The sequence below is a fragment of the Berghia stephanieae genome, chromosome 1 (genome assembly GCF_034508935.2).
Source record: "Berghia stephanieae isolate SIO BIC M18660-M18661 chromosome 1, UCSD_Bste_1.3, whole genome shotgun sequence".
Taxonomy (NCBI): Eukaryota; Metazoa; Mollusca; class Gastropoda; order Nudibranchia; family Aeolidiidae; genus Berghia; species Berghia stephanieae.
Window position 1 is genome coordinate 34,327,442 of NC_088360.1, and position 27,730 is coordinate 34,355,171.

Sequence of the window (27,730 nt, forward strand, 5' to 3'; positions counted from 1 at the left end):
TTTAATCAGCTGAGATTTATTTAAAAATTACTTGCACCATTTTAAAATATACATTGCAAAGAAGTCTGCCGTACAATGATAAAACAGTCATTTTTGTTGATTTTGGAGTCTTAAGTTGTCTGGGCAAAGCCAAAAAGAGGAGTTTTGTCATTCTGCGGCAGATGTACACACAGACATACTGTGTAACATACATATAAGTAAAATTGTGTCATTCAGATTTTTTGTTTGTTATAAAACAGGTCTTTGTTATCATTTATAAGTACGGTTATTTAAGAGTTTATTTTTTTAAAAAACAAACAGATAATTTGGCAGTGTCAGAATATTGATATCACTGGACTGTTTCTTACATTTTAAACAGTAATGGAGTGCTTAGACCAAAATTGTCCGGAAGGAAAACTAACAAACCCCTGCTTATTGTTATAACCATCGACCAGTCAGATACAATCTCTACTTGAAAGGATCGTGCAATTTATTGAAAAATTGTGTTTTCTGAGTAACCTTTACCTACTAGAACTAGCCTCTGATGCAGGAGAGTTAACCTTGCTGTCAACTCAAAACTCCATGAACAAATTCTTAGAATTGCCTATTGCCATTGCCCTTATCAGGAGCTTGTACAATGAGATGAAAACGAAAGCCAATCTGGACAGTTTGGCGAGGTAGAAACCGATCAGTTTTTCTTTTTTTTTTTTAAAAGAGGGATTGGCAGAGATGGAAGGCAATAGTCAAAATTAATTACAGCAATGATTTAGAATATGGTACACTTTATGTTCAGAGAGAACAGGAATAGTACAATCATACACCAAGATCCTGCAGTATCTATTTTAATAGTATTATTATACTTATGCCACTTTCTTTTTTTTCCACACTTTGTAAACGGAATGTGAGAGCAACAATAATTATAATCTATTTAACAATGGCCACAGAACAAATGTATTTTGGTACGGTATACATAATGATTTTAAATGATTACATCTCCATAATCTTTGTTCCTAATGACTAGATATATATACAAATATTATAAGGGCTGGAAAGTATAACAAGTTTAAAGGGATATTACGTACTTCACCTAAGGATACATCTACAATTATTTAAAACGACCAAACTACACATATTAAGTGGTACAAGCAAAAATCCTGGTTTACAAAACCAGGAAAAAAAAAAAAACCCAAAGAAAGCCCCCCCCCCCCAAAAAAAAAAAAACAAAAACAAAACAAATAAAACAACCCAACCCTCTACTTTAATTTATTACCCGAATAAGTTGTATAAATACATTGAACAAAACAGAATTCTCCAAAAATTACCCTGAACATTTGATATCATAACAAGCAAATCAAAATTTCTAACTCAATGAAGCAGCCGTCTGCCCAATTCCACTATTATTTCATATAGCACCAATTTGTTTCAAGGGATTTTAGGGAGAATGTGACACTTTAAGGTGTTTCAGCTCCAGATAAATAGATGATAGAATAGTCAAAATGTTCGATTTGCTCAAAAGAATCCAAGAAACAGTAAGACAACAGGACTAGTTCAAATAGAAAATGAGAAGAAACTAAGCGCAATCTTTGTATCTGGTCTGAGATCACCACAAGTCCTATCCATACATAGGCACAGAATCGTCGCCAGCAGGAACTCATCTAAACACCATGGAAATAGGCTACATATCAATAAATAAAACCATTAAAAATATCTCGCAGGAAGAAACCCAATAAGGGAAAGATGGATGGTATCCCAGACAGATTAGAGTAAATGGAAGTTATTTCATTCTGAGACAGAAACAGAAAGCAAGAAATCTGATAGGATAGAAGATCACTTTGCATTTTCATTGGGGTCATTAATTAATAATAATAAAACAAATTTGAAAGAATGACTTGATGTCAATAAATCACATTTAACTGTCCATCCAGGAAAATGCAACTTCATCCGCATAATTTTGCCTTCCGCATATCTTTGCAGCATATTTTGTCTTTTTTATTTACAAAAAAAAAATTCACGGAAAAAAAAAAAGAGTCTTTGCCGCATATTTTGCATTTCTCCCCCCATTGATTGGAGTTTTGGTGATTTTTCTTTTAAACGCCTGACAATCTGAGGGGAGGCATGGAGAAGTGTAGCAAAATCCCTGCATGTAAGGTTAAATAACTAGGTGACAGACGATCACTAAAAAATCCGGCTGGTTCAATATTTTCCTGAGTGATTGGGAGGCGTGAAAGAATAAAAAGTGGACAATTTTGAACGCATAATTGGAATTTTCTGGCATAATTTATGGCATAATATCACTTTTTGGGGGGTATTTTTGGGTCATAATTTGGGTGGGTTATGGCATTTTCGCGGAGGGACAGATTTAAGATGATAAGGATTGATATGTTCATGGCAGTAATATCCATTTAATTAAGAAATCCCGGTGCTTTAAAGAAAGACAATGAATTATCTCTTGGGATAACTGTTTACTGACAAGTGATCCTAGGTATTTTGTAATACTCCACCAAACATTTATTATATCCTTTATAAAACTCAAGAGAAATAATGGTCTTCTGAAAAAAATATTAAAAACCAAATAACCCATGGCTTCATCTTAAATTTTGCTTTCATAATAGCCTCATAATAAAGACCTTGAACAATTCACAGCATCATTAGGTAGGCACAAGCCCCATTTCTTTAGCAGCAGCAGCAGAATTATGTTAATAAATCTATCATAATGAGATAAGTCTTTAGATGAATGAAAACAACACTTTATTTGAAAAAGAAACAGACCTTGATATAAAATAATAAATCTTAGCATGTGAGACAATGTAATGTTAATGATATATACCAATTCATCCTTATTTGAAATCCGTGGAAAGCACATATGGGTTCCCATCTTTATGATGACTTTTATTATTTAAATGCTATTTAACCACTCACTGTATGTGCACAGAGCAATTAATAGGAATACATATTTTTTGTCTTTAAAACGTCAAAAATGTTTACTTGTAAAGTTTTAAAAAAAAACAAACAACACTCTGGCAAATTATACTCTTTAGAACAGAATAATAATGACAGTTAACAATCAATGATTGTAAGGTCATTCCACTAGAAAACAAATGTTCGAAGATATACCAAGAAAAATAGGGAAGTTTATACAAAACATATACCTTTTTACAATTTGGGGTACCCTCATCACATTCACAACCACGTTTATTCACAAGAGATACATATGATCTTGTATCTTAAGCAATGGGATAAATTCATACAAAACTGCAAACTCATTTTACGAAAGGGTTAATCACATCCCAAATGCTAACTTTAGCATAATTTATGGGATATCCTCGTCTGTTTTTTTTTTTTTCTATGATCCTAATACTCAAAAGAGGCGTATAATGTAAAGATATTGTTTACAAGATATTTCAATTATATGGGTTTACACGAGGGTAGTAAACTAAAAATTACAAACTTTTATTATTATAGATGTATAATAATCAAGGCAAATTCGATCCTGTTATTGACTAGTTACCAGCCATCCTATACATTACATAAACTCTGTCATCAGTCATTAAGATACAATGTACCATGTTGTAAAGACAAAAATTTCATTTCATTCCAAGTCTTAATTCTAATGAGATTTTGAACATATCTTGTTGTGTTGAAAAAATGCCAACCCAAACAGATCTCTTGCTAACTTATAAGCAATTTTCCTGAATTTAACCGTTTGTTGACCTTACAAATTTGACTGATCCCTCAGGAGTTTTCAAGATGGCCTTCAATGTCAATTTAAAAATCGGATGCTCATTTTTTGATCCACATCAACTCTTTCCATGGCCTAAAATATAAGAAATAGAAAAATGTTCATAAGCCATGAAAGAATCAAAAGTCAATATTCTTTTAAAAAAACAAAATTTCAACTAAATATCATAAAAGTTAAACTCAACAGTCAAAATGGCTAATACCTAAATGTTTTATTTATTCCATCTGATGAGAGCACAGACTCCAAAAGATTTCACTTTGCAAAATAAACATGTCAAAGAGACGGGAAGCAATATTTACATTGGATAGGGGACCCCGGTATTGAACATTGATATTAGTATTTGACAAACGGTTTCCAGTGACCGAGATCTGAAAATAGTCATTTTATGCTCTAAAGAAGTCGAAAACATTTTAATTTGTACCCATTAGCTGTAAATTTATTCCACTGCATTAAGATATAGAAAATGGGACATTCATGAATATTACTGAGAATGTTCAAATAAAAAAAAAAATAAGCTCAATTATCAACTTTGGAATCTGCTCTTCAGAACTCAGGTATATAAATTTATGAAATATTTCTGATGAAAAGCAAACCAACTGCAATTATGAGCCATTCCATATGCATGCAACATAAAGGTCCTCTAAATCAACCGTGCTGATAGGTGTATATATTTGTTTGCAGTCTTTTAAGAAAAATTTAGATGTCTAATCTTATTTTGGTGAATCAGAATAGACTGATTGAGGTAAAATAAGATGTATGCTTTGCTTTGACTGGGCGACTAAAAATGGACATGAATTTGGCATTAGAAAATTATTATTAAATACATTTAAAGTATGCATGTACTTGTACAACAGATCATAGTTAAAAATTCTTTTTTTTTTTTAAATTGAGCTATTATATAGCGCAATATCGACTAAACATGCTCAAAGCGCTTTACAAGGGGTCCCTGGCCAATAGCAATATTTAACATTTAGGATGGGATATGACGCCTGTTAGGGGATATTACAATTTTTTTCCAGACAGAGACAACGCTGTTAACGGCCAGGTACTCATTTTACATCTGAGTAGGGTGAGTGAATATGAGTAAAGAGCCTTCTCCAAGGACTCAACTATGCGCAGAGCGAGGCTCAAACCCAGGACCTTCCAATCCAAACGTGAGTGTCATACCATTAGACCACATAGCTGAGAGTAAGAGTATTTGTGTGAATGTGAGCGTGTATGTGCATGTGTGTTTCATTCGACATATAATGATAAAAATGGAGATTATCAGTGGTGCATTTGTAAGCTGCTTGTCTTTACTTTAGACAAAAGGTAATGAGTTGAAAACTTTTTTCTCTCTCACAACTCTGATAACTGGCATTACTTCCTCGAGCATATTATGGTAATGATATGACAAGAACAAAAATAGTCAGAGTTAAGTAAATACAGATAACAGACAACTTGTTCATTGATTGGAATAACAAAAATGTTACTTATACAAAGCACATAAAAACTAAAAACATCTTTTAACACAATTAACTACTGTCTTACAGATTATAACCTACCGTCAAAAATTCATCAAAAGAGATGCATTCATCTTTGTCAAGATCAACTTCCATTATGGTCCTATCAGCAATGCTATTCAGCTAGAGAGAAAGAAGTGAATAAAAGATAATCATATATGAATTCCAAACAAATAGAAACAACGATGAAGTCCCTTCAAACAGATAAAAAGTATGACGGAAAAATGATTAAAAATAATTTTGCCCCCCCCCCCCCTAAAAAACAAAACAAAAACAAAACAAAAACCTTTAACCCAACCCACGCATCCAAATAAATGAAATGCTTTGTAAATATGATCATGATAGGTAAGATATCTTATCTTATAGTTTATATTAATCTACCTCTAAATTTACATGGTGTGCAAGGAAACTTTAATCATAAACATGTTATAATTCTCATCCACTTACATCGTCAACAAGTCATTTCACTTCTATATAAAAATCACATGTATTAATCTTTGACACCTGAAAATTAATAAATTCATTATTCTGTTATGAAAATCAAGAAACTAGACGGGGAAACTGGGAGGGGAAAATAAAGGTAAATGATAAAATATCAATGAGCAATTACTTAAGTACAAAAGTCCACAGTCAGGAAGTATTTACCTGTTCATCAGATATGTTTTGGCCAACCATCATGTGGAGCACATTCAGCAGTTCTTTTTTGGAAATCAAATTATCACCATCGAGATCATACATTTTGAAAGCAACTGAATTCATGACAGAAAAATACAAAAAGAAGACAAAAATGAATGAAATGCCAAATATCCTGATGACTTCAATAAAATACAATTTCAATGCACAAGGCATGTCAGGCAATTTCTACTAATACAAATAATAAATACATAAATAACCAAGTTTCTGGAGGCAAGCTGTAAATTATGCTGCTTTGACGATTGTAAAGGAGCAAAAGCTGTCATGCTCGTGTATGGTGTAGAGAGTTTGTAATAATGACTGTTCCTTGCAGAGTATATGCTTGTCGATTGAAGTGTGAAGGGAGTGTGATTGATGTATTGGGTTGATTTACAATTTGTATATCTGAATGACTCTTTCTTCCTTTCTTTGTGTCTGTGGAATTCTCCATTGCTGTTGGTTTATGCTCGACCTCGACCAGCAGTTTGTAGTAAATTGTATTACTTTCCTCTGTAAGTCTCCACTGTAAAAATGTGTTAAAATGCAGATCCAAAGTTTTCGTGCGCATATTTAAGGATTGGTCTTAGCTATAAGTAAGTTCCTAACTTCACACTCCGTGGACATTGCATTGAAGGAAGTCAAGTGACCTACTATCTTTTGTGTTACCTGATTGACATTAACCTGAATGTTGGACACAGAATAAGCGAGATTTCTAAACGGGAAACAAAATTTTAAAATTTCAATACTTAGCAGAAAATAAAAAGCTAAAAAAGAATTTACATACATCTAAGCTTTTCCTCTCTATCATTCAACTTGTTTTTCTGCACATTTTTCTTTACAGGCCGGAACCTAGCTACAACTCTCATGAACTGCCTAAAGTTGACGGTATCACAATTGCTGAAAATAAAACAAAGAGTCGAGTACGTAACGCATTCGAAAATATAGTAATAACTTAAATTAAAGAAGAAAAGATGGAAAAAAAAAGTAAACAAACCATGTTAGTTGTTACCTCAATCCTTAAATGGCTTACAGCATTATTAAAGCCAATATTCTTTCAAGCTTAGGAGGAAATGACTTGCACATTACTTTGAATGTGGCTCTCCAATAATTTGTACATTTATTTTGATGATCAAGAGGGCAAGGCTGACGTTCTTTCAAAGTACCTCATAGCATTCATAAGATAAAGTAGCTGAGCCAAAAACTTCAAAATTTTTCGTGGGCATGTGTTTCATAATAAATAATAATCTGTGATGCGATTCATCAAATATATAGAGGAACTGACTTGTAACTAAATAGTTGAGCCTAGTTATGGTATGTGTAAGTGTGCCAAAGTTAAATAATATGAAAAGAATTGGAAAAAAAAAATCAAACCTAATGCAATAAGCCTTGAATAAAATTATACCAAATATTTATGCATGAATATGGTCTGAAAAGTGCACTTTTATCAACAACACAGTATTCTGCTGTTAATTCTACATCTCAAAAACTTACCTTTCTTGGAAAAAAGCATGAACAATTCTATCACCCAGTGGATTGATTGCAAGCTCTGGTATTCTCAAGAAATCTTCCCTCCTAAAAATATCAACAAATGGATTCACGAAATAATTAAAAAATACTAATAATAAATAAAGTAAGAAAACCAAAACAAATAAAATATACACTAAATCAATAACAGTTCCATACCATGTGTACTTATGTATGTATGCCACAAAGCATTGACCAATATTCTTATGAAGAGTACGTTTGATAAGAAATAAATGATTTATTGGTCATGGAAAGAGCATAGAATCCCAGAAGTTTGTGTGTGTCTGTTCTTGTAAATGGTTGTTTGTATCGTGGCGCATTGTATCTACGTGTAACGTATCTATCTGATTTGCTATTTATGTAGTTTGGGGGTAATGATGGGTGCATTTGGATCATTGATGGTTTTGTGTAAGGTAGTAATACGGGTGCCTTGCATCGGTTTTTCAATGGTTTCCATTCAAGTGACTGGAGGGAGGATGTAACACAACCCGGATCTCTGGTTGCAAACAGGCATGTAAAATAAGATGAGAAACTCTACCAATCAACACGCCATGAATCAAAGATATATTTTATATGACATTACTTAAGAGGAAATGTATAATGTGCAATCCCTTTAAAAAGTTTTTGGATTATAGAGAGACCTTGTTGACAATTGAGGCATTATATTAATTATATATTCTTGCTCATCTTCGATCTAAGCTAATGATGTGAAACAAGATGTTAAACAAAGGCAGAACAATTTACTAAGAATTGTTTGTTTCAATGAGAAAATAATCAATGAATATTCATATTGTTGGTAAGATTAGTAATTACCTTAGAAAGCCTTGATCACTTTTGTCTAAATTCGTAAACCTGCTGTAAAGTCTTACGATTTGACTGCTGGAAACTGAAAATATAATGGAAATGGAAGGCAGGTGCAGATGAAACAAAATCAATTGCAATCAAGAATCCCACTTTCGATATTGTGGGAAAAGGAAAATATTCATTACAACAGGAATTTATCACCTACAATAGAATTTACTCAAGTTTTTTTTTTTTTTAAAGGGTTTTACGGCACTTGCAACACATTAAGGTCATATCAGCGCCAGTATAAAGGAAGAAAATGGGATAGTACAAAGTTCTAGAATTGTAATTAAAGCACAAAAGAAAAGGTAACACAAAGGGGAATTGGTTCAAATAGGAAGCAGATGTAGATTCCAAGAGCATACCATCAAAGTACTTAGTTTGACATCTAAAAGTCTCATCCAGACACAAGAACAGGAGGAATACACTCAAATGTTTACAAATCATATAATATAATGTAAACAGAACATAATACAATGCATAAAAGTAACAGAGCACGGCTGTTCGTTTTACCACATATCGTTCCTTTTAGTTTTCATGCTACCTGCGCGATTCATCATGCCGCACAGTGCCAGACCAGGGGTCAGCGAGGTTAAAGTCACTGCCGGCGAACAAATGTAATAAGTGACTTATGATTGTTCTTTTCCTCATTTTCTCTCCATTGTTACACGTCATCTAATATACCCACAGATATAGAATAAAAAGAATTGTAAATTCTAACCACAACTCCATTAACTGTTAAAATTGCTAGGTCATGCGATTATTATAACACATAGTTTAGTTTCGTTTCGTAGAGTGGCTCGACTGAGTACCAGTGATTGGCATACGTAATTTTTAATTTAATTACTGCGAAATGTTCGTCAAAGATTATTTGCTTAAAAATTGTGGTATGATTACATAAAAATAATAAACTTCATTATGAGTAAGTTTGAAGATTTCGATTATTATAGGTTTTAAATGGTGATGCCATGAATAAAGTTGTTTTAATATAGTAGAAAGTCATTGACACCAGTCATTATCAAATGAAGATTGAAGGACATACATTAGTTCTAATGTACTTTAAATTCACAATGTCGTGTTCCCGATCATTTAACCTCACTGTGTTATTGACGCCCACTGTCGTCTTTATCATGACCACCACCAGCACCACCATCCCCCGTACAACTAGTATAGTCACCATCACCACCCCCAATCCCCGTGCCTCTATCACTACTACTACTGACGTCACTATCGCTCCAACCCATACACTACACCATACGTCAACAACACGATCACACAGCCCGTACATTAAAAAAACACACATTTTTTAAAATTTGGCCAGAAAACGTGTTCTCATCACATCAAAAACTCTCGAACCTGGAGATGGAATGAACAGGGTCATTAATTAAATGATCGATACTTAAAGGACGAGTTTTCTGGCCAAATTTTAAAAAATGAAACGTGTCGGGGGTTTTTCCGAATACGTCACAAGCATTAACATCTCTAATAGATGATAATGGTCACAAGTATTAGCCCCGACGACAGCATCACCATAATTTTCAGCAGCACCAGTACTGCTACCGTCCCTAAACCACCAGCATCACATACGTTGTTGCTATCACCACCGCCAGCATCATCTACTGTCAACCAAAATGTCGCTATCCACCACATTAAAACTATCCTCACATTAAGACAAAAACTGGCTAAAATCAGAGAGTGAAAAATGTCTGTATAAACTGGGCTGGTCATGAAAGTTGGCCACACATAATATTATAATACTATAATATTATTATAGTCCCTGTACTAGCATTCGACTGCACTATACTATTATATTATCATTACTACATTGTACTGGTCATTGGTTGTGTGAATACACATACTGTATTACGATATAAATGGATCTCAATCCCACGATGTTCTTAATGTTTGCATCTCTTCAACTCTTCTGTACTCTGTGAAAAATAATTAAATTTTGGCCAGAAAACTCGTTCTTCAATGAATATCAATCGAATAAAATGATCCTCATCTTGTCAAAAACTCTAAAACCTGAGACTTCATCTTAACTAAAACTCTCAAACTTAAAACCGCAAGGAAGTCTCAGGTTTGAGAGTTTTTGACAAGGTGAGGGTTATTTTAGTTGATCAATATTTGAAGGACAAGTTTTCTGGCCAAATTTGTTAAAATGGCATTTTTTTCAGAGTATGACAGAAATATGGCTATAACATTGCCTGCATCGTATTATTTGTGTTGTTACCAACAGCGTGAAGTATCGTGATGATTACTTGATGACTTTCTCAGATTTTAGTATGATAACAGTGGTCAGCACTGTGAAGAGACTTGTTATTCTACTGGTTGGTGGGGAATTTGACCTGACAAGTTGTTAATCAAAACCACATTGCATGAGTTTCAGAAAAATCGCACTGAAGATTTTTGTAGGGTGAAAAGTTCAGTATTATCCCTGTATTATGTATGGATTTAGAGGGGGGTGGTGTTTGTCTAAATGTGTTATTTCTTGATTCAATTTAGTATATGTGTACTTATGAGTATTTGAAATATGAGGTCTTTTGTTTTCATTGTAACATGACGTACATCTATCCCATAGAAACAGAAATCATATGAGAATAAAGATGAAGTGTCAGAGAAATAATATAATACATAACAATACCTGGATACCTCTGTATAGAGCTTTTAGACTTGGTGTAGTCTCCTTCGCTCCTCCTCATCTATTAATGATTGGACCAATTTTTATAATTGAACTTGTTTCCTAGGGTGTTGCTTATCTCCAACTCTGCTTTGAATTTATTCAAATTTTTTGCTGATACTGTGGTTTCTTGTAGTTTATTCCAGTTATTTACAATTCTAGATGAAAAAAAGTTCCTTCTTTCATTTGTTTTAAAACGTTCTTTTTTCAGTTTCTTGCTGTTTCCTCGTGTCTGAATGTTCTTGTTTGGTTTAAGGAATCCTGCCTCTACCCTGTCTATTCCCTTTACTATTTTATATGTTTGGATCATATCTCCCCTTCTTCTCCTGTAATCTAAGGTCGGGAGATTTAATTCTTTCAATCTCTCACAGTATGTTTTGTCTTTCAGGTGTGTGATAAGTTTTGTTGCTCTCCTTTGCACTCTTTCCAAACAGTCTTTGTCTCCCTCAAACTTCGGATACCATATGCAGTTAGCATATTCCAGCTTTGATCTAACCATAGTCTTGTAGATGGTAGTCATGTGTTTTGTTTTCAGATTCTTGAAATTTCTTTTCACTATTCCGAGTGTTTTACTAGCCTTAGATTGAACATCTTTAATTTGCTTCTTGAAGTTTAGCTTCCTATCAATAAATACTCCTAGGTCTTTTTCCCCATTGGATTTCTGCAGGGGTTTTTCTTTCATTATATAGTTTGCTTCTCTGTTGTTTTTTCCTAGGTGAAGAACTGCACATTTATCTACATTGAACTCCATCTGCCATATTTCGGACCATTCTTCAAGCTTTTTCAAATCTTGTTGTAAGGTGTTTCTTTCTTCTTCTGTATTAGCTACTCCATAGAGCTTAGTATCATCGGCAAAGATTTTACATTTAGATGATAGATTGTCTGGCAAGTCATTGATATAAATCAGGAAGAGAACTGGTCCCAGTACACTTCCTTGTGGAACTCCACTTGTTACCAGTCTCTCTGTTGATGCTGTTCCATTCACTATCACTTTTTGTCTTCTATCTTTGAGGAAATCTCGGACCCATTTGACTGTCTGATCATTAATTTGATACTGTTCCAATTTCCTGATTAGTTAAAGATTATAACGCAAATGAATTACAAATGATTACATTTGATCATTTTGATGGAATTTTGACGGTACTGGCAGTAGCTCGTTGACCCCTGCTCACCAGGTAGTATGACCTCGTGACCGACTGTCGGTGAGAGCAATGTACTCTACAACTAAAATGCAAGCTATTTTCCACCGTGAGAGAGATGATTTGCAAGGAAAAAAATATCATCTCCCAAAACTATAACTATACATTCGACTGTTTTCCTCCCAGTCAAGGAACTCTGGCCAGGGCCAGGACAAAACTAGATACATAATCTCATTCCAAGACAACGACAGGAAACAATTGGAAAACAGATATGGGGGGATAGAAGACACAGTATGTACCTCCCTGACCACTATGGGAGAATTTACTCAAGTGAATTTAAAATCTTCATGGAAAACGTATATCACCATACATTAATATAAGTGGAAGATTCTCAGTCCTGTCATCGACCTACTGTCATTCATATTGTATAATTAAATTACAGCGTACAGTTTCAGTCATTCATTGTCATTGACATTGTTGTCATCATTGTCTTACTTTAATTCTAACATTTTAATTAAGAATCAACATCTCCAACTCCAATTGATCAACTGAATAATTGAGTAATGTATGGGAAGCTTTTATCAAGTTTGACTTACATCCCGTTTCCTTGTGAATTTCTGTGATTTCCTCCTCTCGAAGCATCGAAGACCTTGTCCCCATTATGGCAATATTGAAAACTATTATGGATAGTTGAAGTGAACGTAAGATGAAGCTTCCTTGTTTCTTTTCGTTGTGAAGTCGAGAGAGAGAGAGATGTGTAACACAGGGTTAAAGGTCAATCTTCAATGAGGTCATAACTAAGTTCAACTCGTTTTGATCTTCGATGGAAAATTTAACTTGATGAAAAGTATCTTTGTAAAGCAGTGTAGAATTAAAACAAGTGATTTCTTGATTTTAATATACAAATAAATTCTGTGTTTCTTGATGCAAAAAGTTAAAGCTCTCCAAATCCTATCCACTAAAATATGAAGGGAAAACACTCTCAAAATTCTACTTTCGTTTTACCTAATCTGTTCCCAGCGAAGACTGCGTTGAACTTCATTTGTTTCTCACTCAATATGTTGTTTAGCTGAGAGAATATCCATTCTACTCGATTTAAGTTAAGGTCTAATGATTTATTAAAAATGTATCTTTTAAACTTTGATTTGAACTCATGTTTCTCATTCTAGCATATCGGCCAACCCTCTTGATTTGATCGGGAAATTGCTGATTGGTTGCCCTAGGTAAACATTTCAAATTGGATTGAGCTCAATGATACCTATATCATTATAAAGTGCTTTTCAACACGATTCTAATGATACGATAATTATGAAAATCAGATAAGCAGAAGAAAAGTTATGTTAGTTTAAATTTAAAGACTGAAAAATGGTCTTTTATTTTTCGCAGTGGCTATTTTTACAGTCCCGTAAAGATGGTTCTCGGGGCTATTTTTACAGTCCCGTAAAGATGGTTCTCGGGGCTATTTTTGCAGTCCCGTAAAGATGGTTCTCGGGGCTATTTTTACAGTCCCGTAAAGATGGTTCTCGGGGCTATTTTTGCAGTCCGGTAAAGATGGTTCTCGGGGCTATTTTTACAGTCCCGTCCGTAAAGATGGTTCTCGGGGCTATTTTTTACAGTCCTGTAAAGATGGTTCTCGGGGCTATTTTTACAGTCCCCGTAAAGACGGTTCTCATGGCTATTTTTACGGCGTTGATGCGATTCTGTTCAATTATCCGCATAGTTATAGATTATCATCTTTTTGCAGTATTCATAAAACTTCACATATCATTTCTCCTGATATTTAGATGTACAGATCTAGAGGCGGGAACGAAAGCAAAATTAATTTCATTTAACATATTTAGATCAATCTAAAGCTAAAACTAAAATTAACAAACAATTAATGGAAAGTCAATTCTCTTAGCGATTTTTACGGTACTGTCATTTTTATTACATATAATTTTTTTTTTTTTTTTTTGCATAAGTTATGTTTGCAGTACAGAACAGCCCGTTTTCTATCATCAGTGGGCAGGTTTGGTTGTATTTGATTTTTTTTCTGTCAAACATACATAATATAGATATATTATCAAACACTGAAAGTATATTTAGTTCCTGCTTGAGTCGACACCCCTCAAGATATAATACTTTACAGGTTGGCTTTTGTTTACACTTTACCAGTATAACCAGTCAGGAAGGACTAACGGTTTATACAATTTTAAAAGACGTAGACGTCTAACATTCAGGGCGTAGTCTTCTCACGTGAGAGTGGGTTTGAATCCAATTTCAGAAAAGAGGCCGTTCACAAACCAATTGGACACATTTTGACCATAATTTTTGAACCCCCCCCCCCCCCAACCATATTGTGGACAAATGACTATCCCCTACCCCCCTCCAACCCCCCCCCCCCCCATGTGGATGTCCATGGTAAAGATGCGCATTGCGAAACCACCTCATGCTTAAATTTTGTTCTTTTGAATAATTTTTTTTTTTTAAAGAAAGTAAATAATGATGATGATTATCTACCATGGGCGGTCATGATCCAAAAGAATAGAGGTGCCCAAGACTGATCCTCATTGGGGCCAGAAGTGGAGAGGGCATTTTACTTGGTCCCACCATCGTGTTGCTCCTACTCCTTTACCGATTGACCCAGTGTTTGTTCCGACCAGACAAGAGTGGTCGCTGTATTGCTCCTCCCTTCCCAGTTAGGAGGTTGTTTTATTGTTCTCCGCCAAAGCGGTGTTCACATTGTGGTCAGACCAAGGTTGTGGTTGCCCTGGGTCAGACCCCTCTGCCTAGGCTTTGAGGTACCACTAGGGAAAGAGATAGATAGAGAAAAAGAGAAAGGAAAAAGAGAGAGAGAGAGAAAGAGAGAGAGAGAGAGAGAGATAGAAAAAGAAAGAGATTGGGAAAGAATGAAAGAAAGAGAGAGGGAGAGAGAGAGAAAATGAGAGATAGGGAAAGAAAGAAAGGGGTAGAGAAAGAATGAAAGAAAGAGTGAGAGAGAGAAACAAAGAAAGAATGTAGAAAGACCGGGAGAAAGAGAGAGAGAGAGAGAGAGGGGGGGGGGGAGAAATAGAGAAAGAAAGAGATTTGGAAAGAATGAAAGAAAGAAAGAGGGAGAGAGATAGAAAAAAAGAGAAAGTAAAAAGAAAGAGAAAGAAAGAAAGACATAGAGAAAGAAAGAAAGAGAGAGAGAGAGAGGCTGGTAACTAGCCGCACCTGAACAAAGTGAGTGAGAGTTTTAGAGCTAATGGCGTCTACTCAGCCAATCTGTGACTATTTATAAATCTATTACCTCAACGCCATAAAAATAGCCACCAGAACCGTCTTTACGGGACTGTAAAAATAGGCCCCGAGAACCATCTTTACGGGTCTGTAAAAATAGCCTCGAGAACCATCTTTACGGGACTGTAAAAATAGCCACTGCGTTTATTTTTATTATTTACTGACGTACTTTGTGACCTGAAACTGATGTCTTTCGGTTAGTAACCACCATTTGGATTTCATAACTGGCCTAAAATGGAAGCTAAGATTTGAGTCAGGATTTTGCTGGAACGAATTTCATGGATGCGAATACAGCTTTGCCCTGAATTTAATATTATAAAAAGATGTTAAACGTGCCATCATGAAATTTTGATTTACCAATTTTTATTTTTTTTTAAATTATCCAAAGCTAAATTATACCCTATTTTATCCATAATCAAAAGATATACTAAACGTAGTGTTTTTATGCACCACCGCTGACGGTGTATCTTAACGGATCGTTTTTATACACCTCCGTCACGTATGCGCATCCCATCCAATTTCATCAGCGATATTGTGTTTCTGTATTTGGACACAGCGAAAGTTATGTAGTGACATCATATAAAACCAGAAAATAGAAGTTGCATTGAAGATAAAATAATGTTTTAGAAAGACCTAATTAAATGTGATGAACAGTCAGGTGGCTCCGTAACGTAGCGGGCAGGCTGTCAGACTCTAACCTTGAAAGTACCGGGTTCGATTTTAAAAAAAAATTTACTTTATTTTTGTTTGCTTTTTTTTCTTTATTTTTTTTTCAAAAACTTTTTATCATGTTTTTAAAAAACTTCGATTTTAATTTTCTAAAATTGTTTATTTATTTGAGATCAGTATTTGTGTGCCATGTTTCTTTTACTTTTGATTTTTTAAATTATTGTTATTATTCTTTAATTTATTCTCATTGTATAAACGTACATCGGTAATCACTAAGCAGTGTGCTAAACTACAATCTAAAACTATTTAAACCCCATGGACATATGCAGCAACATGTTCATTAATTTATTATCACCGCCAACGGAGGTGTATAAAAACGGTGCGTTTTTGTACACCTCCAACGGAGGTGCATAAAAACGCCACCTATACTAAATTGTCATTGATTTTAAAATAAACTACACCAAACGATAGAGTAATTCCTCCTGAAGAAAATAAGACAAAGGTGCCAAGGTGTTTTGTTTTTCCTTTAAGGGTTAATTAAAGGTACAAAGTTTTATTTTTTCTTAGGGTTAGTTGAGGAAATATTTGGGTTGTTTCCCTTAGCATGAGGAGCTTTTGGAAGGCCTCCGTTTAGATTTGAAGATGCATTTGTTAGTCTTTTAGTTACCAGATAGTTCATTGTCCATACTTCACTAAAATTAAAATGTACGCATATAGAACACCTCAGTGACTATGTATTCAGGCAATTGGTATTGTAATTATTTTGCATGCTATTTAATTTTTAAAGATTTTGACAAACAAAATTCATGGAGTCATGTTACACAAAGGCGATTCAACTATTTTTACTTGTACTCTTCCAGATTTATCAATAATTTACTTATTGTAGAGACCATACAGAGAATTAACATGGCATCTTACTGCATTTACAAGTCACTGTATTCATGCATACGACGTATTGGACTCTCATCCTCTCCACCATTTGCTTCTGTTCGGAAACAGCAGCAAAGAAACATGTGTGCTGTATTTTCAGAAAAGAATAAGAAAGGAACTGACGAGGAGCCAAAAAGATTGCCACTTAAGAAAGCCTTCAAACTTGCAATAAAGAACCTTGGACCTGATTTGAAAATGTTTGCACAAGAACAAAAAGAAAAATTTACCCTAGCTCCACGGCTTAGTCTGGATCACGGAAATTATGAAGTCCTTTATAGGTAAGTTTAGCAGTATAGATAAAGATTTATGTTAAATTCTGGGTTGGGTCTTTCGACCTCCATGCTGGGCAGGAAAGGTTACTCTTACTGTCTTCTTTTTGTTTTCCCTCTCCACATTGCTTTCTCTCTTTGCCATTAAGTGAGATGCTCAGTGAAGAAGGAAACAGTCAAATGTATGGCCCTGTTTATTTTTGGGAAATGCTAAATGATAATTCTTTTCCCATTATATACAAATTTGTTGATATTTATTTTGTTAACATTTGAGTGTGTCCCTCTGCTTGGATAGGACGTTCAGGTTGTCTTCGAAGTAGATGCATACATAGATACATTTCTCTGTGTTGGCAATTGCCTAAAATAAACGTTTTTGAACTTTGTGTCTACTGTTCTCTCTTTGAACCAATCCCCTTTGTTTTTTATTTTTTCCTCAGGTATTTGTAAGTACAACAAGAGTGCTGAGATTGCAGGATCTTAAGCTGCTATCAGTGCCTAAAATGAAATTGAATCTTCTGGTGATAGATTGTTTACCTAATCTGGCTTATCTGTTTGGAATTTGCTTCCTTCATCTACCTATCTATCTATCTTCCTCAAACAGTACTGTGGTTTTCAAGAAATGCCTGAAGTCTCAAAGCATTTATTATAGTTAATTGTCTTAGTTTAATATCACTGTTTCATAGCTTTTTTTTTCTTCTTGTACCTGCCTATTCTCACCTCGCATCTTTGCTGTATCTTTGCATTTGCACAAGCAATCATTTGTGTGCATATGTATGTTAAAGGGTGTTCATGAAAGTATGTATGTGATGTCAAGTGCTTACAGGTTTTGACTGGAAGTGTTAAAAAGAATTCTTCTTCTTCTTCTTCTTCTTCTTCTTCTTCTTCTTCTTCTTCTTCTTCTTCTTCTTCTTCTTCTTCTTCTTCATCTTCATCTTATTTTTATTATGATTATTATTATTATTATTATGATTATTGTTGTTGTTGTTGTTGTTGTTGTTATTATTATTAAGTGCATGTCTACTATCTTTTGAATCCCCCATTACATTTCATTAAGTCATTGCTGATATTACCAAAATTTGTCGCAAACTCAGTGTGAACTCTAAAGCAAACAGCCCTATCTGGAATCTTATGTTGAGAGAGAAAATGATATATCTGTCTACCATGTTTTGTTGTTAATTATCACATTAATTTTAGCAATTTAGTTTTAGTGTGTCCCTTTTGATGGCAGTCCTATGCTTGTGAAGCTGTAACTTTGAGTCATTGAGGTGATCTCAGACAAGACAGAGAGGTTCGGGATCCATCCCTATTCATTTGAACTATCCCCTTGTCTTACCTTTCTCCTGAGTACCGTACTTTTTAATGCATCAAATCATCAAATTTGTTATCTTTGTCCATCCCATCATATATATGTTTTAATTGGCATTGAAAAAAAAATGTTTCACAAGTATGGCACACAAAATATTTGTATTGTTACGTAATAAAATAGGAATTATGGTTTCTTTTTATTGTCTGTCTTCCATCTTTTAAGAAAATGATTGTTTACTTGTGTATGTATTTAAAAGTAATGTTGGCTCACTAGATTAATGTTACTTTTCTCACCAGATTTAATAGTCAGAAAGAAATAGATAGTTGGACAGTCACTGCTGATCAAGATAACCTTGGAGGGAAAAGCTCAGCAAATTTTACCTTCAGTAAAAATAGAACTGGAATTTTTCATGGATATCTTTGTAAAGACGTGCCCAAAGACGGGAAAACAAAGTACTCAGGATATGCCAATATTAGTGCTCCAAAACCAAAGGTGGGTTCATTAAAATATAATTTTATTTGCATAAAAAATTCAATACAGTCAAGGTTTATCTAACTTATAGGTGCTAATTAGGAAGACTGATGATTACTTAGACAATATTAGTGTAGGCCTACTTAGATTTAAAAAATAAAATAGTCCTATAGAGTATTATGCACATCGGACCATTGTTTATTCCTGTTTCTGTGGCATGAAAGAGACAGCAATAGTTATTTGCTATCCTATTGATAGGCTTCTAGTCTATCGCAAATTTAACAGATTCAGCTATCCAGTCACTGCTAGGTGAACAGAGGGGTCAGGAAAATCATCAAGTTTATCCCCATCCAATATAGGTCCCCTGTGAAGTGAGTGCTCTACTTACTGAATCATCGTTGGAACCCCCATAAAGATTGACTACATTATGATACATTATTTGTATGGGAATTAGTTTTTTTACTTCAAAATTGATGATTAATATAGGGTAAGGGCCAATATTGATTCAGTCACTCTACAGCATGCTGTTGCCAATCAGATAAATGAATAGGCAAAATCATTTTCGTTCTTTAGTTCGTTAATTAGCATTCTCATAATTAAATCTGAGTGTTGACTATTATTATATCAATTTAATTTTAATTACAGAAATCCTTCAACCGTGACATTTCATGGGACTGGTCACTTTTCAATTGCGTGTTGCTTCGTGTTAGAGGGGATGGCAGAAGTTATATGCTGGTGGTTGGCAATGACTTCTATTATGACATCAATTGGCTGAATCGATGGACGGTTCCACTGTTTACTAGAGGTGGTCCATACTGGCAAACTGTAAAGGTATATTTATTTTAATGATATAGTAGATTATAATCATTAAAATTAATACTTGTGTAAGTTGTAGAATGCCTGTGAATAAATTAAAATAAAATGGAAAAAAAATATGACCCTTTTCTGCATTCACAACATCCATTCAAAACATCTTCATTGTGATGAAATGGTCTATTTTGCAGAAAAGGCTAGAAACTAGGGTATATACTTTCAAAATGACTTATCCATGGAAAAACACATTAACTCGCTTTGTAAAATATTGTATTTCGAACTTAGAAAGATTTCACAATTATCAGAGTTTTTAATCCCATCATTTATATTTTTTAGGATAGATTACTGCAGTTCGCTCCTTCATAACATTCCAAACTTCACAAATTGCAGCGCATCCAAAATCATTCTGCTAGGATCATTCTAAGAAAAAGGGCAAGAGATCATATTACACCCATGTTATTGTCACTTCACTTGAGTTAAGACTCAAATGCAAAATTTCTGTTCTTTGCTTTAAATATATCAACAAATCTGCTCCATATTTATGCAACCATATTTCATTGTACTCTCTTTCCAGAACATTAAGATCTAGTGATCATCTCTGATTAACTGTTCCCAAAAAAGGCTCAAAAAAGTATTCTGATAGGTCTTTTTCTCATGCTGCCCCTTCTATTTGGAACTCTTTTCCAATTTCCTTAAGCAAATGCAATACAGAAGCTACTTTTAATAGACCCATAAATTCTCAGTCAATTAACTGAAATCAGTCAATTTGTCAAATTCAAATATTTAAAAAAAAAAAAAAAAGAAAGAAAGAAGTGAAGAAAGAAAGAATTCACAAATCGTAGTCGAATGACCGTAAAGTCATTAGGAGTGTTCCATAACGCTACGCATAGCTCATGGGAGCCGTTTATATTAATGATGGATTTATTGCCAAGGCTAAGCGGCACTTTTTAGAATTGGCGTGACTGAACACATCCCAGTGTAATTTCACACAGCCTTCGTTAAATTATTTTTTCACTTTCCAACCTGTCGTGATCCCAATGGTAGCCAATTTTAACTGAGCCGCCGAGCGATAAATTTCACTGTTTCATCTAAGCCAAAATTGACCACATTTACAAGCTGGGCTTTAAAAGTATAAAAAAAAGTAAAATGCGAATGCTGGAAGTAACATCTGATAATGGGAGACACCTTTAAATCGAAAGTTAGATTAGGATAGAGGGTCTAGATTGCTACAAGCACATTTCGATTGCCTCACGTTGTAAACAAACTGGTTGACCGTTTCTTCACTGATTGGGTACCTAATTATAAGGAACAATGGTAAGTAGCCTAATTAATTCCCGTGCAAATCAGGACGTTTTCTGCCATTGTTTTGCTCAAGCCCAAGCGAGCTAGCTGTTTTGTGGCGATCTACCTTCATTTCGATTCTTTGAATTTTTCCGCTACGCCTGCCGAAGTTTCTTCTTGATAATTGACTTCTACTTCTACTTAATAATAATTCAGTGTATTGGCCAGAAGTCATATTTATTTAATTATTTTTTTTCTGTCATTAACTGATTGAAAATCAAGTTTGCTCATTGCTACATTATTCTAATTATGTTCTCACAATGGCTGAGCTGTTCGTGGATCGCAATTCATACCAGTACCAGACTTGTCAAGCATCGATAAAGATGTGAGGAATAAAGTCAATTGGTCATGGCTAGAAGTTAAAGATGATAATGGTGATTATTTTTCTGACTATGTCAGAAAAATTCCAGAGGCAGGAATATGACTTTGATGAAGTCATCTTTACCTATATGAATGACATGCTTATTTAGCATTCCTTCTACATCAAATTATGGCAGTCATACTTCCAGTTAGAAATAACACCCACTATTTTAATGTATTGTATTTATCACTCTCCTCTCCAATCATGCCCTTATTTAAAAAAAAATAAATTGAATCTTCAGCTTGTTGAAGAGTTTCAGTCAATTTTTATAGAGCTCATTTACAGGTCTATTTTAAGACGTGTTAAAACTTATTTTATAAGGAAATATTTGATAGATTAATTTTTATGGTATGAACGTCTTAAGCAGGTTTTGTGTATGACCTGTTATTGTAGCTTGATGTTTTATTGAAAAGGTGCCTAGAGCTGTTTGTATATGGAATAGGCTCGGTATAAATGATTTACATTATTATTATTATTATTATTATTATCGAATTTGAGTGAAATGACATTTTAGAAAATAATCCATAAACTAAAGCTGAACTGATAAAACTACAGTCAGGGATGAAATACCATAAGGACTGCAGTAAAATGTAGATATAAGCATCATGTCGATATATCAGTCCTTCCAATAAATGAAAAGGAAACAAATGAAAAATACAAGATGAAAATGAAGTCAATCTGGATGATTTTGTGAACCTTAAGAGTAAGAGAGCTGATTTTGAAATTTAGATTGTTTCCCTTCATTTGTCTTTTAAAAGTCAGTTATTGATGTCTATCTCTGACCTAAGCTACTAAGGAAGCGCTCTTGAGATGTTGGGGTACAAAGCTGTGTTGGGTTTTGATAGCTGCTATTGCGACACAGCTGAAAACTGGTTCTATTGGTGCAGCATCCACCTCATCTGATGTTCTTGATACATCAGCAACAATGGCGTAGACTGAGACACTCATCACTACTGATGTCAATTTTTAAAATGATCACTAGTGTCAAATGAAAAAAACATCTGTTACACATGCAAATGACCTAAGATTTACTCATTGTCATGTCAGATTCCTCTTTGCTCCTTTTCACATACAATGCAACCTCTCTATAACGAAATTGTTAGGATAACAATTGTCGTTATAGAGGGTTGTCATTATAGAAGGGTTGTCAAAACAAAAAGTGTGTGTGTGTATTTATTAGGAAAAATTCATAAAAAGTGGCCATTTAGTAACCATCTGAAGGTAAATTATAATCACCACAATAATAAAATGGTAGATGGGTGAAACTTTGGACATAAAAACAACGCTTTTGAGGCTCTTCACAAAATAATGATAATGATGATGATGATAATAATAGTAATAATAATAATAATACTAATAATAATACTAATAATAATAATAATATAATAATAATAATAATAATAATAATAATAATAATAATAATAATAATAATAATAATAATAATAAATAATAATAATAATAATAATAATAATAATAATAATAATAATAATAATAATAATAATAATAATAATAATAATAATAATAATAATAATATAATAATAATTTTTAAACATAATAAGTATGTATTATACGAAATGAATGAAGATTATAACATCCTCTGTGGTCATCACCACAATTAATAACAGAAATGCGGAATATTATCTTGCATTTGCGGGATTGTATCAGAGATTGCTTTTGATTTTTGTGAGTTTTTCATGTAACATAAGAACTAATGTTATAATTTGATATGATTTTTATAGCCAGCAAGTGAAAACTTCTCACTATGATTGTGCTTTTAAGTACTTTTTAAAAGTAGTTTATATTTCCGTCAGAAAGATAATATTTTTCTTAATTCTTATTTCAGATCCCTCTGGCTAAGTTTTTCCTCTCCCATTCTGGTCGTATTCAGGACAAACAAGAGCACCTTCCACTGACTAATGTCAACAGTTTTGGTATTACTGCAGGAGATGCTGCAGAGGGACCATTTCGTCTAGAGATTGATTCTATTGCTCTAATGTATGATGTTAACTTGTCAGGGAAACACGCTTATGAACTGTATCAGAACAAATACTGGGAGGCACAATGTTAGGGGGGAAAATGATACAGTGCAACCTCTGGATAATGACACCCCTGAATAACGACAACCCCTGGATAGTGACATTGACCTCTGGTCTGGATTTTTTTGCTATATGTTCTTGGTAATAAAAACCCCCAATTAGCGACATACATTTTAGTAAAACCCCTGTTTAGCTACATCGTTTTTACAATAATAGGCAGTTGGTACCGATGCTTGGTAACTGACCATCGTCATCTCGTAGTCTTAACTTACAAAATACGCCTCCCCCTCCCAATGAGATTGCTTTGTTACTGACCAATCAGAACACATGTTTACTACACTGCATGGAACTGGCACTTGTTCATATGGAACCACAGAAAAAAAAGAAGTTTATCAGTAGATAGAACTCTCAAGGATCCATTAACTTTCCATGTTAGCTACTTGTATGAGGTCAGTGGAGGTGAACTGATATCAAGCATTGCCGTGTCCAATGGGGGCAATTATGGATATTTATGGTCTTATGGTATGTTGGAATAGCGGAGAAAACAATAAACTCTTCACTTTAGTCTTTTCATTTGAAAAATCAGTTGTTTCTCTAAAAAACATCAGTCCAAATTTGATCTTATTGTGGCTAATACTAGGTTTTTTTTTTGTTTTTTTTTGGTTTGTTTTTAATATCCCAAGATGTAGATCTACTAATGTTTAAGTGCTTGTGAATTTTGATGAACTTAAATAAAATTTTTGGTTTTCAAAACTTATCAAAAGTAGTACGCATGGATTTGACTTGAATTAAAACCAAAACTAAATGTGTGTATCTGTGTTCTTGTGTGGTATTATCATGTTGGCACTTGGTTTTTATTATTTACTTTTAGTTTCGTCGAATGGCATTCAGGAACTGTTTACGATCAAAACAATGACAATACACATTGGAGAGTGAAAGCGTAACTGTTATACCCTTTGTTAACAGGAGAAATACACATTCTAATGTTTTTGAGATGTGATTTCTCTCAGACACTGTTATCACGGGTCTCAACACGCCCCCTTTTGCCGCCTTCTTGAAAACCCCGGAATAACGACACCCCTGGATAACGACATAATTTTCCAGTCCAGGGCGATGTCATTATCCAGGGGTTGTACTGTATATCATTTAGTATTAGTTGGATTTTGTAATTGGGTGGTCATCTATTGGATGTTTGAAAAATTATTTAATAAGTGCTACTTATTTAGATTTTTGTTAAAATGAATTGAAGATTTTATTTTCAGAGTTAAGTTTGATGAAACCACACATTTTAAGAAAAATAAATATCCACAATGTTGCAGTTGCAGGTAGAACGTGGAGGAACTTGCTATTTGTGTAGTTGAAAGGGAATTCTACCTTTTTTTCCAAATTACTTTTGCATTGACACCTTCATTCTACGAGACTAATAATAGAAATATAGTACTGACGATTCAGTGAATTTACTTTATATCTGAGGTCTAGTTCAATGAAAAAGGTCACCATTACTGATGTCAATTTAAAGCAAAATTTTATTTTCATGGTTTAATTTGAGCAACTTTAGGACCTCAACTGGGGGTCTACATTAATGATATGGCAGAAAGACTTACAACAGGAACCCAACTGAGATTGTTTGCAGATGACAGCCTTCTCTATCAGACAATAAGAACTAAACGTGCCACAGAAATTTTTCAAGCCGATCTAGATAGCTTACAATGCTGGGAAATAGAAAATAGCATGGAATTCCATCCTCAGAAGTGCCAGGCTCTAAAATTCACAAACAACAGGAAAATCATATATTTAACATACACTATACATAACACTGCACTAGAAGAAATGAGCAAGGCGAAATACCTAGGAGTAACAATAACTAACAGACTAAATTGTAAAGATCATGTTAGAAACATACACAAAAAAGCAAATTCTACCATCGGCTTCCTCAGAAGAAACGTATACAACAGCAGGAGGGAAATAAAGTTAAAGTGCTACAAATCCTTTGTTAGACTTACACCAAATATAGTAGCTCTGTCTGGGACCCTCACCACAAATCAGAAATAGAAGAAATTGAACAAATACAAAATAGAGCAGTGAAATTTATTAATCAAAACAACAAAGATAAAAAAACAACTGATTTAAATCTCGAACCACTACAACAGAGAAGAAAGCACGACAAAGTAACTATTTTGCAAAGTCCTAAACGATCAAGTTAAATTACCCCCCAGTGATATTCAACCAAATAAGAGGAAGTCATCCAAGTTTATGGTTCCCCACTCACGAATGGATGCCCACTTGTACTCGTTCATACCATTGTCATTAAGACAGTGGAATAGTCTCCCCTCTACGATGAAAGAAAAATACGGTGGTCTGTGGAATCTTCAAAATTTGAAGTTACTGTTAGTCAATAAATTGAACTGAGTCTCCAAAGATACTTTTAAATACTTTATTTACAGGCAAGATTGATTACAAGTAAAACATGATGCTTCCTCTTTTACAGTCACCAAAAAAATCCGAACCTGCTCTCTCTGTAGTAATCGTTCTCTCAATTACTCCCGTTCAAAATACACAACAGTTACAAACTTACAAGGAAGAAGAAGATGAATGCAAGATCCACAAATCTATATAAGCTATTTAATCTTTCATACATTTAAAAAATTGTTTTAGTCAAAATATCTCAACACAAAAGACACGAATTCCTCAACTTCCAAAATGGCTCGTAATTTTCTTAATGGAGTGTGAGAAAATTGTGCTCATGAGTAATTTTAACGTCACGCAGAATATTACATTAATTTATATTTACAGATAATCTTGTTCATTTATATATTAATTATCACTATTATTATTTTTCTTTTAATTTATTTACCGAATAGTGCACCATGTTTTAAAAAAATACAAACTTATCTACATAATATTCCTAGTTACTAGTTGTGGACTTATTTGTATTGTGTTTGTGTACGTATGTAAGAGAGGGGATTGATGGATGTATTTATTCTTTTTTTTTGTTTTGTTTTGCAGATATGGATAGTTTTAATGCATGCAAAATGTTACAAATTTAAATATTTTTTAGGATAATGCAGATTTATTATGATGAAAATATTTTTAGGACAATAAAGATTTACTACCATTATAATAGTATAGAACTCAATGGTCTTTTGCTCATTCTCTTTCTCGATTGCTCTTACTCTTAAAATTAATCCCAGTGGGATTGAGCCTCTTAAGTTAGAAATAACCCCAATGAGATATAGGGGTAGGTAAACTTTTGAATTCTCTTTTATCCCTCTTGAATCACCCCATGTGGTTGATGGGGTCGTCTGACTTTCCATGGTGGGTGGAGAGGTCACTTTTGATGTCATATATTTCCCTATATCTATTTTCTCCCTTTCTTGTTGTACTCCGTCTTTGCTCTGGATTGAGATTGCTCGGATTTTTCCTGGCATGACAGTTTTTTGTATGTCATTTACAGATCTGCATAATAACTACATCCCTGGATAACGACAATTTCCCAGTCTCGAGCAATTTTGTTATACAGAAGTTGCACTGTATTTACAATCCTATAAGAGTTATTCCCCATTTCAGAGTTTCCAAGAACAAATTCTTCTTCCTAAGAAGAGATTTTCAGATCCTTGATTTTGTATATTCACCTCAGACTGTGCTTTTGAACTGACCAATGTCTGTAATCAATATTGTTGATATAAGCAACAATGCTCATGAGGTGACTCTTTTATTTTTTGCTACTGTATCAGTATCATTCTTAAACTGAAAAAAAAACAAACTTTTCACTTAGTTCTCATCATCTTTATTTTTCCTGGTAATGAATGATCTGAGAGTCTTAATGTTGAAAAAGTGCTAACTCCTAAAAACGATTGGAAGCTCAGTGCCACTTTAAAAATTTGAAGACCCTTGGACCTCCCCTTAGCTTGATAAACCAAATTGCACTTATGTCCACATAGCTGTCTGTCCTTGTCCTGTAATGAGAATTGAAAGTCCTCAACAGCTACATCATGAACATTCCACTGTGGTAAAGTGTGTGCAGTGCAGCATAGAAGCATATGCCTTGTACTCAAAAGGTACATACAAAGTTCTACTCTTCCCCGTGCTATCTGGCCTTCAATAAATCATCTCAACCTAGCTCACTTTGTGAGGCCGATTCCTATTTTTATCCTGTCTTCCGCCCGTGGCAGTGATGCCAAAACTCCGGTTTCAC

The 27,730-nt window shown here is 34.0% G+C and overlaps 2 protein-coding genes across 6 annotated transcripts; one reads left to right on the forward strand and one right to left on the reverse strand.

The window, feature by feature from the left end:
* On the reverse strand, positions 1-13,031 carry LOC144972677 (calcineurin B homologous protein 1-like). Its single transcript, XM_078914181.1, has 7 exons — positions 12,675-13,031; positions 8,230-8,302; positions 7,384-7,464; positions 6,677-6,789; positions 5,866-5,969; positions 5,263-5,343; positions 1-3,793 (listed from the first exon to the last, which is right to left on the reverse strand). Exons 1-7 carry the CDS (start codon positions 12,736-12,738, stop codon positions 3,740-3,742), a joined length of 570 nt encoding a protein of 189 aa, XP_078770307.1. The 5' UTR covers positions 12,739-13,031; the 3' UTR covers positions 1-3,739.
* On the forward strand, positions 12,867-26,666 carry LOC144972653 (complex I intermediate-associated protein 30, mitochondrial-like). Of its 5 annotated transcripts, XM_078914142.1 has the most exons (6): positions 12,884-12,925; positions 13,248-13,301; positions 16,869-17,216; positions 18,810-19,005; positions 19,630-19,815; positions 23,343-26,666. In XM_078914142.1, the coding sequence occupies exons 3-6, from the start codon at positions 16,915-16,917 to the stop codon at positions 23,565-23,567; spliced, it is 909 nt and encodes a 302-aa protein (XP_078770268.1). In that variant the 5' UTR covers positions 12,884-12,925; positions 13,248-13,301; positions 16,869-16,914; the 3' UTR covers positions 23,568-26,666. The 5 variants fall into 5 exon arrangements, with proteins under 5 accessions (XP_078770292.1, XP_078770268.1, XP_078770273.1 ...); XM_078914166.1 differs by lacking the exon at positions 13,248-13,301 and having other exon boundaries at positions 12,867-12,925; XM_078914147.1 differs by lacking the exons at positions 12,884-12,925; positions 13,248-13,301 and adding an exon at positions 13,078-13,183.
* Positions 26,667-27,730: the final 1,064 nt, after the last annotated feature.

What these genes read in the sequence shown, in the direction of transcription:
- LOC144972677 (XM_078914181.1), bottom strand. Translation starts at nt 12,738, where the DNA reads ATGGGGACAAGGTCTTCGATGCTTCGAGAGGAGGAAATCACAGAAATT. An exon ending in TAGAGAGGAAAAGCTTAGAT is followed by an intron (nt 5,970 to 6,676) that starts GTATGTAAATTC and finishes TCATGAATTCAG; the next exon opens with TTGCTTTCAAAATGTATGAT. An exon ending in CTTTTGATGAATTTTTGACG is followed by an intron (nt 3,794 to 5,262) that starts GTAGGTTATAAT and finishes CTTATATTTTAG; the next exon opens with GCCATGGAAAGAGTTGATGT.
- LOC144972653 (XM_078914166.1), top strand. Translation starts at nt 16,915, where the DNA reads ATGGCATCTTACTGCATTTACAAGTCACTGTATTCATGCATACGACGT. An exon ending in AATTATGAAGTCCTTTATAG is followed by an intron (nt 17,217 to 18,809) that starts GTAAGTTTAGCA and finishes TTTTCTCACCAG; the next exon opens with ATTTAATAGTCAGAAAGAAA. An exon ending in CATACTGGCAAACTGTAAAG is followed by an intron (nt 19,816 to 23,342) that starts GTATATTTATTT and finishes TTCTTATTTCAG; the next exon opens with ATCCCTCTGGCTAAGTTTTT.